Here is a 16570-nt window from a genome sequence, read left to right on the forward strand (position 1 = left end):
TCTGTGTGTGTTACCTGGAAGCGGTAAGGAGAGTCATCAGATCTCAGTAGTAGAGAAGATAGAGAGTTAGGGAGATGTCTGTGTGTGTTACCTGGAAGCGGTAAGGAGAGTCATCAGATCTCAGTAGTAGAGAGGATAGAGAGAGTTAGGGAGATGTCTGTGTGTGTTACCTGGAAGCGGTAAGGAGAGTCATCGGATCTCAGTAGTAGAGAGGATAGAGAGATAGGGAGATGTCTGTGTGTGTTACCTGGAAGCGGTAAGGAGAGTCATCGGATCTCAGTAGTAGAGAGGATAGAGAGATAGGGAGATGTCTGTGTGTGTTACCTGGAAGCGGTAAGGAGAGTCATCAGACCTCAGTAGTAGAGAGGATAGAGAGTTAGGGAGATGTCTGTGTGTGTTACCTGGAAGCGGTAAGGAGAGTCATCAGATCTCAGTAGTAGAGAGGATAGAGAGATAGGGAGATGTCTGTGTGTGTTACCTGGAAGCGGTAAGGAGAGTTATCAGACCTCAGTAGTAGAGAGGATAGAGAGTTAGGGAGATGTCTGTTTGTGTTACCTGGAAGCGGTAAGGAGAGTCATCAGATCTCAGTAGTAGAGAGGATAGAGAGTTAGGGAGATGTCTGTGTGTGTTACCTGGAAGCGGTAAGGAGAGTCATCAGATCTCAGTAGTAGAGAGGATAGAGAGATAGGGAGATGTCTGTGTGTGTTACCTGGAAGCGGTAAGGAGAGTCATCAGACCTCAGTAGTAGAGAGGATAGAGAGATAGGGAGATGTCTGTGTGTGTTACCTGGAAGCGGTAAGGAGAGTCATCAGATCTCAGTAGTAGAGAGGATAGAGAGTTAGGGAGATGTCTGTGTGTGTTACCTTGAAGCGGTAAGGAGAGTCATCAGACCTCAGTAGTAGAGAGGATAGAGAGTTAGGGAGATGTCTGTGTGTGTTACCTGGAAGCGGTAAGGAGAGTCATCGGATCTCAGTAGTAGAGAGGATAGAGAGATGTCTGTGTGTGTTACCTAGAAGCGGTAAGAAGAGTCATCAGATCTCAGTAGTAGAGAGGATAGAGAGTTAGGGAGATGTCTGTGTGTGTTACCTGGAAGCGGTAAGGAGAGTCATCAGATCTCAGTAGTAGAGAGGATAGAGAGTTAGGGAGAGGTCTGTGTGTGTTACCTGGAAGCGGTAAGGAGAGTCATCAGATCTCAGTAGTAGAGAGCGCGGCTCCTTCAGAGGATAGATGTACCCGTACTGCACCAGGAGTCCTCCCAGGTGGCGCGCCTCTACACACACATTTCTATGTGAATTTGATCAGCCAAAAAGTGACATGTTGCATCTTTTTAAGATAAATATATAGTATAAAACTAGAAATAGTGACAGGAGAAATCCATCCACAGTGAATAAGGAAGAACAAGACTTACCTTCCTCTGCTATGTTGTATTTCTGAATCAGCCACTCAATGACATCATTACCTAAAGAGAAAGAGAGCCCCGTTTACACCTGGTTCTAACATGCATCCTTTGTCCTGATCTGGTCCACATGCTGACTGTGCCCACGTTTCCAGATAGGTGAAGAATATTAAAAGAGGCATTGTGATGTGATTGTGATCAGATCTTCCTGACCCCCTCCGGAAGTAGTCAGGGACCCGTCGTGTCTAGATAAATGCCAAGTGTAGATGGATCTGGATAAATGCCAAGTGTAGACGGATCTGGATAAATGACAAGTGTAGACGGATCTGGATAAATGCCAAGTGTAGATGGACCTGGATAAATGCCAAGTGTAGACGGATCTGGATAAATGACAAGTGTAGACGGATCTGGATAAATGCCAAGTGTAGATGGATCTGGATAAATGCCAAGTGTAGATGGATCTGGATAAATGCCAAGTGTAGATGGATCTGGATAAATGCCAAGTGTAGACGGATCTGGATAAATGACAAGTGTAGAAGGATCTGGATAAATGACAAGTGTAGACGGATCTGGATAAATGCCAAGTGTAGATGGATCTGGATAAATGCCAAGTGTAGATGGATCTGGATAAATGCCAAGTGTAGACGGATCTGGATAAATGACAAGTGTAGATGGATCTGGATAAATGCCAAGTGTAGATGGATCTGGATAAATGCCAAGTGTAGATGGATCTGGATAAATGCCAAGTGTAGATGGATCTGGATAAATGACAAGTGTAGACGGATCTGGATAAATGCCAAGTGTAGATGGATCTGGATAAATGACAAGTGTAGACGGATCTGGATAAATGCCAAGTGTAGATGGATCTGGATAAATGACAAGTGTAGACGGATCTGGATAAATGACAAGTGTAGATGGATCTGGATAAATGACAAGTGTACATGGATCTGGATAAATGCCAAGTGTAGATGGATCTGGATAAATGACAAGTGTAGACGGATCTGGATAAATGCCAAGTGTAGATGGATCTGGATAAATGACAAGTGTAGACGGATCTGGATAAATGCCAAGTGTAGATGGATCTGGATAAATGACAAGTGTAGACGGATCTGGATAAATGCCAAGTGTAGAGGTCATGGTGTCTGGTATAACAGTGATGAGGACCTAGAGGTCATGGTTTCTGGTATAACAGTGATGAGGACCTAGAGGTCATGGTGGGTGGTATAACAGTGATGAGGACCTAGAGGTCATGGTGGGTGGTATAACAGTGATGAGGACCTAGAGGTCATGGTGTCTGGTATAACAGTGATGAGGACCTAGAGGTCATGGTGGGTGGTATAACAGTGATGAGGACCTAGAGGTCATGGTGTCTGGTATAACAGTGATGAGGACCTAGAGGTCATGGTGGGTGGTATAACAGTGATGAGGACCTAGAGGTCATGGTGGGTGGTATAACAGTGATGAGGACCTAGAGGTCATGGTGTCTGGTATAACAGTGATGAGGACCTAGAGGTCATGGTGGGTGGTATAACAGTGATGAGGACCTAGAGGTCATGGTGGGTGGTATAACAGTGATGAGGACCTAGAGGTCATGGTGTCTGGTATAACAGTGATGAGGACCTAGAGGTCATGGTGGGTGGTATAACAGTGATGAGGACCTAGAGGTCATGGTGGGTGGTATAACAGTGATGAGGACCTAGAGGTCATGGTGGGTGGTATAACAGTGATGAGGACCTAGAGGTCATGGTGTCTGGTATAACAGTGATGAGGACCTAGAGGTCATGGTGGGTGGTATAACAGTGATGAGGACCTAGAGGTCATGGTGGGTGGTATAACAGTGATGAGGACCTAGAGGTCATGGTGTCTGGTATAACAGTGATGAGGACCTAGAGGTCATGGTGTCTGGTATAACAGTGATGAGGACCTAGAGGTCATGGTGGGTGGTATAACAGTGATGAGGACCTAGAGGTCATGGTGGGTGGTATAACAGTGATGAGGACCTAGAGGTCATGGTGGGTGGTATAACAGTGATGAGGACCTAGAGGTCATGGTGTCTGGTATAACAGTGATGAGGACCTAGAGGTCATGGTGTCTGGTATAACAGTGATGAGGACCTAGAGGTCATGGTGGGTGGTATAACAGTGATGAGGACCTAGAGGTCATGGTGTCTGGTATAACAGTGATGAGGACCTAGAGGTCATGGTGTCTGGTATAACAGTGATGAGGACCTAGAGGTCATGGTGGGTGGTATAACAGTGATGAGGACCTAAGAGGTCATGGTGTCTGGTATAACAGTGATGAGGACCTAGAGGTCATGGTGGGTGGTATAACAGTGATGAGGACCTAGAGGTCATGGTGTCTGGTATAACAGTGATGAGGACCTAGAGGTCATGGTGTCTGGTATAACAGTGATGAGGACCTAGAGGTCATGGTGGGTGGTATAACAGTGATGAGGACCTAGAGGTCATGGAGGGTGGTATAACAGTGATGAGGACCTAGAGGTCATGGTGGGTGGTATAACAGTGATGAGGACCTAGAGGTCATGGTGTCTGATATAACAGTGATGAGGACCTAGAGATCATGGTGGGTGGTATAACAGTGATGAGGACCTAGAGGTCATGGTGTCTGGTATAACAGTGATGAGGACCTAGAGGTCATGGTGGGTGGTATAACAGTGATGAGGACCTAGAGGTCATGGTGTCTGGTATAACAGTGATGAGGACCTAGAGGTCATGGTGGGTGGTATAACAGTGATGAGGACCTAGAGGTCATGGTGTCTGGTATAACAGTGATGAGGACCTAGAGGTCATGGTGTCTGGTATAACAGTGATGAGGACCTAGAGGTCATGGTGGGTGGTATAACAGTGATGAGGACCTAGAGGTCATGGTGTCTGGTATAACAGTGATGAGGACCTAGAGGTCATGGTGTCTGGTATAACAGTGATGTGGACCTAGAGGTCATGGCGTGTTGTATAACGGTGATGAGGACCTAGAGGTCATGGCATGGTAACCTAGGTAACCTACCGGTCATGGCGTGTGGTATAACGGTGATGAGGAGTCTCTGGTTTCTCATCTTCATCCCCATGTCAGGATCTTGCATCGCTACGATCACTCTCTCCATCTACACACACACACACACACACACACACACATACACATAGTGGTTAGGGAGTAGGGTTAGGCTTTAGGGATATGGGTTAGGGGGCAGGGGTTAGGGAGTAGGGGGTAGGGAGTAGGGTTAGGCTTTAGGGATATGGGTTAGGGGGCAGGGGTTAGGGAGTAGGGGGTAGGGAGTAGGGTTAGGCTTTAGGGATATGGGTTAGGGGGCAGGGGTTAGGGAGTAGGGTTAGGCTTTAGGGATATGGGTTAGGGGGCAGGGGTTAGGGAGTAGGGGGTAGGGAGTAGGATTAGGCTTTAGGGATATGGGTTAGGGGGCAGGGGTTAGGGAGTAGGGGGTAGGGAGTAGGGTTAGGCTTTAGGGATATGGGTTAGGGGGCAGGGGTTAGGGAGTAGGGGGTAGGGAGTAGGGTTAGGCTTTAGGGATATGGGTTAGGGGGCAGGGGTTAGGGAGTAGGGGGTAGGGAGTAGGGTTAGGCTTTCTTGATAGGGTTTAGGGGATAGGGGTTAGGGAGTAGGGATTAGGGAGTAGGGGTTAGGGGATTGCGGTTAGGGGATAGCGGTTAGGGGGTATGGGTTAGTGTTATGGAGTAGGGAGTAGGGCTTAGGGTTTAGGGGTATGGAGTAGGGAGTAGGGGTTAGGGTTTAGGGGTATGGAGTAGGGAGTAGGGGTTAGGGAGTAGGGGATAGGGTTTAGGGGTTAGGGTTTAGGGGTTGGGGATAGGGTTTCGGGAGTAGGGGTTAAGGAGTAGGGGTTAGGGATAGGGGTTAGGGTTATGGAGTAGGGGTTAGGGAGTAGGGGTTAGGGTTTAGGGGTTAGGGTTTAGGGGTTGGGGATAGGGTTTCGGGAGTAGGGGTTAAGGAGTAGGGGTTAGGGATAGGGGTTAGGGTTTAGGGGTTAGAGTTATGGAGTAGGGAGTAGGGGTTAGGGAGTAGGGAGTAGGGAGTAGGGGTTAGGGTTTAGGGTTTAGGGGTTAGAGTTATGGAGTAGGGAGTAGGGGTTAGGGAGTAGGGAGTAGGGGTTAGGGTTTAGGGGCTAGGGATAGGGTTTCTGGGTTAGGGTTGTGGAGTAGGGAGTAGGGGTTAGGGGTTAGAGAGTAGGGGTTAGGGTTTAGGGATAGGGTTTAGGGATATGGGTTCAGGTTTAGGGGTTAGGGTTATGGAGTAGGGAGTAGGAGTTAGGGAGTAGGGGTTAGGGTTTAGGGGCTAGGGATAGGGTTTCTGGGTTAGGGTTATGGAGTAGGGAGTAGGGAGTAGAGGTTAGGGAGTAGGGGTTAGGGAGTAGGGAGTAGGGAGTAGAGGTTAGGGAGTAGGGGTTAGGGAGTAGGGAGTAGGGGTTAGTGTTTAGGGGCTAGGGATAGGGTTTCGGGAGTAGGGGTTAGGGTTTAGGGATAGGGTTTAGGGGTTAGGGTTTAGGGGTTAGGGACAGGGTTTTCGGGAGTAGGGGTTAGGGAGTAGGGGTTAGGGATAGGGGTTAGGGAGTAGGGGTTAGGGTTATGGAGTAGGGAGTAGGGGTTAGGGAGTAGGGGTTAGGGATAGGGGTTAGGGTTTAGGGGTTAGGGTTATGGAGTAGGGAGTAGGGAGTAGAGGTTAGCGGTAATGGGGTAGGGGTTTAGGGATAGGGTTTAGGGGTTAGGGACAGGGTTTTCGGGAGGAGGGGTTAGGAAGTAGGGGTTAGGGATAGGGGTTAGGGTTATGGAGTAGGGAGTAGGGGTTAGGGAGTAGGGGTTAGGGAAAGGGGTTAGGGTTTAGGGGTTAGGGTTATGGAGTAGGGGTTAGGGAGTAGGGGTTAAGGATAGGGTTTAGGGGTTAGGGGTAGGGAGCAGGGGTTAGGGGTTAGGGAGTAGGGGTTAGGGTTTAGGGATAGGGGTTAGGGAGTAGGGGTTAGGGTTATGGAGTAGGGGTTAGGGGTTAGGGTGTAGGGGTTAGGGTTTAGGGGATAGGGAGTAGGAGTTAGGGTTAGGGAGTAGGAGTTAGGGTTAGGGGATAGGGATAGGGTTTAGGGAGTAGGGGTTAGGGTTTAGGGAGTAGGGTTATGGTTTAGGGAGTCGGGGTTAGGGAGTAGGGGATAGGGTTTAGGGATTAGAGGTTAGGGAGTAGGGGTTAGGGATAGGGTTTAGAGAGTAGGGTTTAGTGAGTAGGGGTTAGGGAGAAGGGAGTATTGGTTAGGGTGTAGGGGTTAGGGAGTAGGGGTTAGGGTTAGGGGATAGGGATAGGGTTTAGGGAGTAGGGGTTAGGGTTTAGGGAGTAGGGTTATGGTTTAGGGAGTCGGGGTTAGGGAGTAGGGGATAGGGTTTAGGGATTAGAGGTTAGGGAGTAGGGGTTAGGGATAGGGTTTAGAGAGTAGGGTTTAGTGAGTAGGGGTTAGGGAGAAGGGAGTATTGGTTAGGGTGTAGGGGTTAGGGAGTAGGGGTTAGCGTTTAGGGTTAGGGTTTAGGGATAGGGTTTAGGGGATAGGGGTGAGGGATTAGGGGTTAGGGTTTAGGGAGTAGAGGTTAGGGAGTAGGGGTTAGCGTTTAGGGTTAGGGTTTAGGGGTTAGGGATAGGGTTTAGGAAGTAGGGGTTAGGGATAGGGTTTAGGGAGTAGGGTTTAGGGAGTAGGGTTTAGGGAGTAGGGGTTAGGGAGAAGGGAGTATTGGTTAGGGTGTAGGGGTTAGGGAGTAGGGGTTAGGAAGTAGGGGTTAGGGAGTAGGGGTTAGGGAGTAGGGGTTAGCGTTTAGGGTTAGGGGTTAGGGATAGGGTTTAGGGGATAGGGTTTAGGGGATAGGGGTTAGGGTTTAGGGAGTAACAATCCAAGATGGCGTAGCAGTGCAGACGTGGTTTGTTGTTCTCCCATGTACATTTTGTCTTTTTTGTCTTTTTTGTATATATTTCAATTTATTTTCAACCTCTTTTCCATTTTTAGATTAAATATACGTTCCGGTCACCCGCCTCACCCAATGTGATACGGATCTGCTATTTTTAGACCTTACAGCCAGAACATCCATCAGCAGCTAGCCATCAGAACCTCCATCAGCAGCTAGCAATCAGAACCTCCATCAGCAGCTAGCCATCAGAACCTCCATCAGCAGCTAGCCATCAGAAGCTAACCATCAGCAGCTAGCCATCAGAAGCTAACCATCAGCAACTAGCCATCAGAATCTAACCATCAGCAGCTAGCCATCAGAAGCTAGCCATCAGCAGCTAGCCATCAGAAGCTAACCATCAGAAGCTAACCATCAGCAGCTAGCCATCAGAAGCTAACCATCAGCAGCTAGCCATCAGAAGCTAACCATCAGAAGTTAACCATCAGAAGCTAGCCATCAGCAGCTAGCCATCAGAAGCTAACCATCAGAAGCTAACCATCAGCAGCTAACCATCAGAAGCTAACCATCAGCAGCTAACCATCTGAAGCTAGCCATCAGAAGCTAACCATCAGCAGCTAGCCATCAAAAGCTAACCTTCAGCAGCTAGCCATCAGAAGCTAACCATCAGCAGCTACTCTTCAGCAGCTAACCATCAGCAGCTAGCCATCTGAAGCTAACCATCAGCAGCTAGCCATCAGAAGCTAACCATCAGAAGCTAACCATCAGCAGCTAGCCATCAGAAGCTAACCATCAGCAGCTAGCCATCAGAAGCTAACCATCAGCAGCTAACCAGCTAATTAGCTACTAGCTATTTAGTCATAGTCAGCCACTGCTACCGGCCTTTACCTTCTGCACAGACTCCAGCCACTTTTAGCCTGAATAATACTTGCCAGCCTGTCAGTATCAGACTGTTTTCTCCACTACAACACCGGATTCCTGCCGTAAACCCTGCACTATTACTCCTGATCATCACAGCTAGCTAGCTGCTACCGAGTGGCTATAGTGGCTAACGCCCCTCTCCCGAAGCTAGCACCAGTTAGCCGCGAGCCAGGCGCATCTCCTGGCTAAAAAACGAAATTACTACAACTACAATACCTCTTTCACCAACTGGCCTGGTCCCTTTGTCGAAGGGAACAGGGAAGCCAGGGTAGTCGTTACTACGCTAGCAAGCGGGAGACACAGCGTTTAAAGTTAGCAGGCCGGGGCTAGTAAAAACGCGTTCTCCGACATCGGGCAAAGGCCGGGTTGAGGGCACAGCGGATCGAGTTACATCAGCAGACCAGTCGTGGTGGTACGGCGGGCGCCGTGTCTCCCGCTTGCTAGCGTAGTAACGACTACCCCGGCTTCCCTGTTCCATCTACTGCTGCCCCCTGGACCCTATGCTCACTTGGCTACATAGCTGATGCCTGCTGGACTGTTCATTAATCACGGTACTCCATTTATTTATTAACATTTTTGTTTATCTGTCGGCCCCAGCCACGAACTCAGGCCCTGTGTGTAGTTAACCGACCCTCTCTGCCCATTCATCGCCATTTTACCTGTTGTTGTTGTCTTAGCTAGCTCTCCCAATCTACACCTCTGATTGATTTATGTCTCGGTTTATGTCTCTCTCAAATGTCAATATGCCATGTATACTGTTGTTTAGGATAGTATCACTCTTTTAGTTCACTGCGGAGCCCCTAGTCCCACTCAACATACCTCAGATACCTCTTTTGTTCCACCTCCCACACATGCGGTCACCTCACACAGCATAACTAGCGCGTCCAGAGATGCAATCTCTCTTATCATCACTCAATGCCTAGGTTTACCTCCAATGTACCCGCACCCCACCATACCCCTGTCTGTACATTATTCCCCGAATCTATTCTACCACGCCCAGAAATCTGCTCCTTTCATTCTCTGTTCACAACGCACTAGACGACCAGTTCAGATAGCCTTTAGCCGTACCCTTATCCTACTCCTCCTCTGTTCCTCGGGTGATGTGGAGGTTAAACCCGGCTCTGTGTGTCCCCAGGCACTCTCATTTGTTGACTTCTGTAACCGAAAAAGCCTTGGTTTCATGCATGTTAACATCAGAAGCCTCCTCCCTAAGTTTGTTTTACTCACTGCTTTAGCACACTCCGCCAACAATGATGTCCTTGCAGTGTCCGAATCCTGGTTTAGGAAGGCCACCAAAACTAAAACTACAACATTTTCCATCAAGATAGAACTGCCAAAGGGGGAGGAATTGCAATCTACTGCAGAGATAGCTTGCAAAGTTCTGTCATACTATCCAGGTCTATGCCCAGACAGTTCTAGCTTCTAATTTTTAAAATTAATCTCTCCAGAAATAAGTCTCTCATTGTTGACGCCTGTAATAGACCCCCCTCAGCTCCCAGCTGTGCCCTGGACACCATATGTGAATTGATTGCCCCCCCATCTATCTTCAGAGTTCGTTCTGTTAGGTGACCTAAACTGGGATATGCTTAACACCCCGGCCATCCTACAATCTAAGTTTAATGACCTCAATCTCACACAAATTATCAACGAACCCACCAGGTACAACCCTAAATCCGTAAACATGGGCACCCTCATAGATATTATCCTGACCAACTTGCCCTCCAAATACACCTCTGCTGTTTTCAATCAGGATCTCAGCGATCACTGCCTCATTGCCTGCATCCGCTATGGGTCTGCGGTCAAACGACCACTCTTCATCACTGTCAAACGCTCCCTAAAACACTTCTGCGAGCAGGCCTTTCTAATCGACCTGGGCCGGGTATCCTGTAAGGATATTGACCTCATCCTGTCAGTCGAGGATACCTGGTCGTTCTTTAAAAGTAATTTCCTCACCATGTTAAATAAGCATGCCCCATACAAAAAATGTAGAACTAAGAACAGATATAGCCCTTGGTTCACTCCAGACCTGACTGCCCTTGACCAGCACAAAAACATCCTGTGGCGGACTGCAATAGCATCAAATAGTCCCCGCGATATGCAACTTTTCAGGGAAGTCAGGAACCAATACACACAGTCAGTCAGGAAAGCAAAGCCAAAATTTGCATCCTGTAGCTCTAACTCCAAAAGGTTTTGGGACACTGTAAAGTCCATGGAGAATAAGAGCACCTCCTCCCAGCAGCCCACTGCACTGAGGCTAGGAAACACTGTCACCACCGATAAATCCACGATAATAGAGAATTTCAACAAGCATTTCTCTACGGCTGGCTATGCTTTCCTCCTGGCTACCCAAACCCCGGCAAACAGCTCCGCATCCCCCGCAGCTACTTGCCCAAGCCTCCTCAGCTTCTCCTTCACCCAAATCCAGATAGCAGATGTTCTGAAAGAGCTGCAAAACCTGGACCCATACAAATCAGCTGGGCTAGACAACCTGGACCCTCTCTTTATAAAATTATCCGCCGCCATTGTTGCAACCACTATTACCAGTCTGTTCAGTAACGTCTGAGATCCCCAAAGATTGGAAAGCTGCCGCGGTCATCATCCTCTTCAAGGGGGTGACACTCTAGACCCAAACTGTGATATACCTACCTCCTGCCCTGCCTTTCTAAAGTCTCCGAAAGCAAAGTTATTAATAAACAGATCACCGACCATTTCGGAAAAATCACCGTACCTTTTCCTCTGTGCAATCTGGTTTCCGAGCTGGTAACGGGTGCACCTCAGCCACGCTCAAGGTACTAAACAATATCATAACCGCCATCGATGAGAGAAATTACTGTGCAGCCGTCTTCATCGACCTGGCCAAGTCTTTCAACTCTGTCAATCAACGTATTCTTATCGGCAGACTCAACAGCCTTGGTTTCTCAAATGACTGCCTCGCCTGGTTCACCAACTACTTCTCAGACAGAGTTCAGTGTGTCAAATCGGAGGGCCTGTTGTCCGGACCTCTATTGGGGTACCACAGGGTTCAATTCTCGGGCCGACTCTCTGCTCTGTATATATCAACAATGTCGCTCTTGCTTCGGGTGACTCCCTGATCCACCTCTACGCAGACGACACCATTCTGTATACATCTGGTCCTTCTTTAGACACTGTGTTAACAAACCTCCAAACGAGCTTCAATGCCATACAACACTCCTTCCGTGGCCTCTAACTGCTCTTAAAAGCTAGTAAAACTAAATGCATGCTTTTCAACCGATCGCTGCCTGCCCACCCGACTAGCATCACTACTCTGGACGGTTCTGACTTAGAATATGTGGACAACTACAAATGCCTAGTTGTCTGGCTAGACTGTAAACTCTCCTTCCAGACGCATATTAAACATCTCCAATCCAAAATAAAATCTAGAATCGGCTTCCTATTTCGCAACAAAGCCTCCTTTACTCACGCCGCCAAACTAACCCCGTAAAATGACTATCCTACCGATCCTCGACTTCGGCGATGTCATTTACAAAATAGCCTCCAACACTACTCAGCAAATTGGATGCTGTCTATCACAGAGCCATCCGTTTTGTCACGAAATCACCATATACCACCTACCACTGTGACCTGTATGCTCTAGTCGGCTGGCCCTCGATACATATTCGTCGCCAGACCCACTGGTTCCAGGTCATCTATAAGTCTATGCTAGGTCAAGCTCCGCCTTATCTCAGCTCACTGGTCACGATAACAACACCCACCCGTAGCACGCGCTCCAGCAGGTATATCTCACTGGTCATCCCCAAAGCCAACACCTCTTTGACCGCCTTTCCTTCCAGTTCTCTGCTGCCAATGACTGGAACGAATTGCAAAAATCGCTGAAGTTGGAGACTTATATATCCCTCACTAACTTTAAACATCAGCTATCTGAGCAGCTAACCGATCGCTGCAGCTGTACATAGCCCATCTGTAAATAGCCCACCCAATCTACCTACCTACCTCATCCCCATTTTGTTTTTAATTTACTTTCTGCTTTTGCACACCAGTATTTCTACTTGCACATCATCATCTGCTCATCTATCACTCCAGTGTTAATTTGCTAAATTGTAATTACTTCGCTACTATGGCCTATTTATTGCCTTACCTCCTCACGCCATTTGCACACACTGTATATAGACTTTCTTCTTTTTCTACTGTATTATTGATTGTATGTTTGTTTATTCCATGTGTAACTCTGTGTTGTTTTTGTTGCACTGCTTTGCTCTTATCTTGGCCAGGTCGCAGTTGTAAATGAGAACTTGTTCTCAACTGGCCTACCTGGTTAAATAAAGGTGCAATAAAATAAAAACTGGAGTAGGGGTTAGGGAGTAGGGGTTAGGGAGTAGGGGTTAGGGTTTAGGGGATAGGGAGTAGGGGTTAGGGAGTAGGGGTTAGGGTTTAGGGGATAGGGTTTAGGGTGTAGGGGTTAGGGGCAGTGTTCAAGGTTAGTAGTAAGGTGTAGGGGTAGTGCGTAGGGGTTAGTGTAGGTACGGTACCTTTCTGAGGCAATACATCTGCTCCCTCTGAGCTCCTCCTTTAGTCAGCGTGTTGATGGTCATCTTCTCTCTCTCTCCGTCTCTCTCTATATATCTCCGTCTCTCTCCGTCTCTCTCTATATATCTCCGTCTTTCTCTATATATCTCTCCCTCCCTCCCTCTCTCTCTCTATTTCTCTATCCTATATGTATCTCTCTTTCTCTCTTTCTCTCTTTAGCTCTCTCCGTCTCTCTCTCTATCTCTCTATCCCCTCTCTATATAGCTCTCTTTCTCTCTTTAACTCTCTCTGTCTCTCTCTCTCTTTCATTAGAAGTGCTGTCTAGATGTCTCTGTCTGTTTTCAGTAATCTGAGGTAGCAGGCAGCAGCGGGACAGTAAAGTGCAGAAATCAACCGAGCTGCACGAGAGCACTAAGTATCCAGCACCCTCCCTCTCTTTCTCCATCCACATTTTATCTCTCTCACTCCATCCCCTCCCCCTTCTATCTCTCTCTTTCCATCCACCCTCTCTCTCATCCCCCTTCTATCTCTCTCTCTCTCTCTCTCTCACTCCATCCCCTCCCCCTTCTATCTCACTCTCTCATCCCCTCCCCCTTCTATCTCTCAGACTGGTGATGCTGCCATTCTGCGGATTAATGAGGATTATATTATATTGCATATTTATTAATTCATTTATGTTCACCATTGAAACATTTATGATATGGGAATGTTAAAAGACATCATCATAAGTTGTATTACTTTATTAATATATGAATATATTTAGTAGATACATTGATGTTAGCAATACTTTATTAATATATGAATATATTTAGTAGATACATTTATGTTAGTAATACTTTATTAATATATTTAGTAAGTATATATATGTTAGGAATACTTTATTAATATATTTAGTAGATACATTTATGTTAGTAATACTTTATTAATATATTAATATATTTAGTAGGTATATTTATGTTAGGAATACTTTATTAATATATTTAGTAGGTATATTTATGTTAGGAATACTTTATTAATATATTTAGTAGGTATATTTATGTTAGTAATACTTTATTAATATATTAATATATTTAGTAGGTATATTTATGTTAGTAATACTTTATTAATATATTTAGTATTTAGTAGGTATATTTATGTTAGTAATACTTTATTAATATATTAAGTATTTTCTAAGGCTCATCATCCAGGCAGCAGTGTTAGGGTAACCTAGGCAGCAGCCTTACCACACCACAGAGTAGTTGCAAACAAGAAAGTAGTCCCAGGGCGCTAGGAGAGAGAAAGTAATCCCTGAGCAGCCGCCTCGCCCCCAGGTCTTCTTCCACTGATACTTCTAACCCTGTTCCTAGGATACTAGTTCCACTGCTGTCAGACCTAAGAAACTAGTTTCATACACACCAGGTGCATCTTAAAGGGCTCCCAAGTGGCACAGCGGTCTAAGGCACTGCATCTCAGTGCAAGAGGTGTCACTACAGTCCCTGGTTCAAATCCAGGCTGTATCACATCCGTCCGTGATTGGGAGTCCCATAGGGCGGTGCACAATTGGCCCAGCGTCGCTGAGGTAGGCCGTCATTGTAAAGACTTTGTTCTTAACTGCCTTGCCTAGTTAAATAAAGGTTAAGTTAAAATATATATAAAACCTTTTTAAAGACATGCTTGGGAACAACTACTATGTATTATCTAATCCTCTTTAGTCTGGATGTTTCAATGTGGAGTTCATACATACTGAGTCTATAAGCAGAATTACTGTCCTACCTCAGTTAGCTATGAAATCGCTAGCTATATGTATGTGGACTTCATACATGCTGAATCTATTAGCAGAATTACTGTCCTACCTCAGTTAGCTATGAAATCGCTAGCTATATGTATGTGGACTTCATACATGCTGAATCTATTAGCAGAATTACTGTCCTACCTCAGTTAGCTATGAAATCGCTAGCTATATGTATGTGGACTTCATACATGCTGAATCTATTAGCAGAATTACTGTCCTACCTCAGTTAGCTATGAAATCGCTAGCTTGAAAGCGACTGTTTTTCTGGAAGCTGTGCTTTTTCAATTTTCCCCTACACTTCCCCCCACGTGGGCCAGCCCCCCTAGCAATTTGAGTTCTAGCCAATGAGCTTCAGCCCCTCGCCATTTGAGTGACAGCTAGCAAGATGCACACGCAGCGGAGCGAGACCAATGAAGTGGTGCACATATCTGCACATATGTGATGTGGTACTCAATTTTCGGCTTTTGGCTCGTGGGTGCTACTTTAAGAATGACTGGTAAGTATAGAAAAGTACCGGAGAATCTCTTTAACTTCTTATGGCTGCAATCCCGGTAACGGGATCGATATGACAACAGCCAGTGAAAGTGCAGGGCGCCAATTTCAAAGAATGGTCGGGTCATGGCAGACCTGACTAATTCCCCTCTCATTCGGTAACCCTTCACAGTAGAGGCATCAGCCAAAGTTCTACAGACTGTTGACATCTAGTGGAAGCCGTAGGAAGTGCAAACTCATCCACATCTCGCTGTGATTTCAATGGGATCTTGGTTGAAACTCGACTAGCCTCAGAATTTCCACTTCCTGTTTGGATTGTTTCTCAGGTTTTTGCCTGCCATATGAGTTCTACTATACTCACAGACATAATTCAAACAGTTTTAGAAACTTCAGAGTGTTTTTATCCAATACTAATAATAATATGCATATATTAGCAACTATGACTGAGGAGCAGGCCGTCTACTCTGGGCACCTCTGTGCACCTTTCATCCAAGCTACTCAATACTTCCCCTGCAGCCACAAGAAGTTAAAGTGTCTTCTTCTTCTTGTCTTATTTCCTTATTCCTCTCCTTGTTACATTTACATTTGAGTAATTTAGCAGATGCTCTTATCCAGAGCGACTTACAGTTAATGCATTCATCTTAAGATAGCTTTTAATTTAACCCTTATTTTACCAGGTAAGTTGAGTGAGAACACATTCTCATTTACATCAATGACCTGGGGAATAGTTACAGGGGAGAGGAGGGGGGATGAATGAGCCAATTGGAAGCATAGTCTGAAGGTAGCTAGGTGGGACAACCACATATAAGATTCAGAGTAAGTCCATTTTTCTTCAATAAATAACTATCAGCAAAGTCAGAGCTAGTAAGGGGGAAGAAAGTCAAGTGTTAGTTCACGAAAGGCATATTATTTTTATTGTTATTATAAATTGTTTTAAACATTGGGGGGGTCTGGATGAGGAGGAGGAGCAAGGGGGATGCTGTGGGATTATTTAAGATATTCTTTGAAGCGGTAGGATTTCAGATGTTTCCAGAAAATGGGCAATGACTCTGCTGTCCTAGCTTCAGGGAAAGAGGAGGGAGGGCCTAGAGACCAGAGGTGGGCATAGCCTGAAGGTAGGGAGGGGGACTCTGCTGTCCTAGCTTCAGGGAAAGAGGAGGGAGGGCCTAGAGACCAGAGGTGGGCATAGCCTGAAGGTAGGGAGGGGGACTCTGCTGTCCTAGTTTCAGGGAAAGGGGAGGGAGGGCCTAGAGACCAGAGGTGGGCAAGGACTCTGCTGTCCTAGCTTCAGGGAAAGAGGAGGGAGGGCCTAGAGACCAGAGGTGGGCATAGCCTGAAGGTAGGGAGGGGGACTCTGCTGTCCTAGTTTCAGGGAAAGGGGAGGGAGGGCCTAGAGACCAGAGGTGGGCAAGGACTCTGCTGTCCGGGAAAGGGGAGGGAGGGCCTAGAGACCAGAGGTGGGCAAGGACTCTGCTGTCCGGGAAAGGTGGGCATAGCCTGAAGGTAGGGAGGGGGACTCTGCTGTCCTAGCTTCAGGGAAAGAGGAGGGAGGGCCTAGAGACC

General features: G+C 46.7%; 1 protein-coding gene across 1 annotated transcript in view; it reads right to left on the reverse strand.

The window, feature by feature from the left end:
* LOC139568466 (regulator of G-protein signaling 11-like) overlaps positions 1–13257 on the reverse strand; it is a 126274-nt gene extending 113017 nt beyond the window's left edge. The window contains exons 1-4 of the mRNA XM_071390297.1: positions 12747–13257; positions 4421–4517; positions 1409–1459; positions 1164–1270 (exon numbers count right to left, since the gene is read on the reverse strand). Coding sequence (XP_071246398.1) covers positions 1164–1270; positions 1409–1459; positions 4421–4517; positions 12747–12809 — 318 coding nt within the window. The 5' untranslated portion in view covers positions 12810–13257. The remainder of the gene's footprint in view (positions 1–1163; positions 1271–1408; positions 1460–4420; positions 4518–12746) is intronic.
* Positions 13258–16570: the final 3313 nt, after the last annotated feature.

This window comes from Salvelinus alpinus, chromosome 2, assembly GCF_045679555.1.
Source record: "Salvelinus alpinus chromosome 2, SLU_Salpinus.1, whole genome shotgun sequence".
Taxonomy (NCBI): Eukaryota; Metazoa; Chordata; class Actinopteri; order Salmoniformes; family Salmonidae; genus Salvelinus; species Salvelinus alpinus.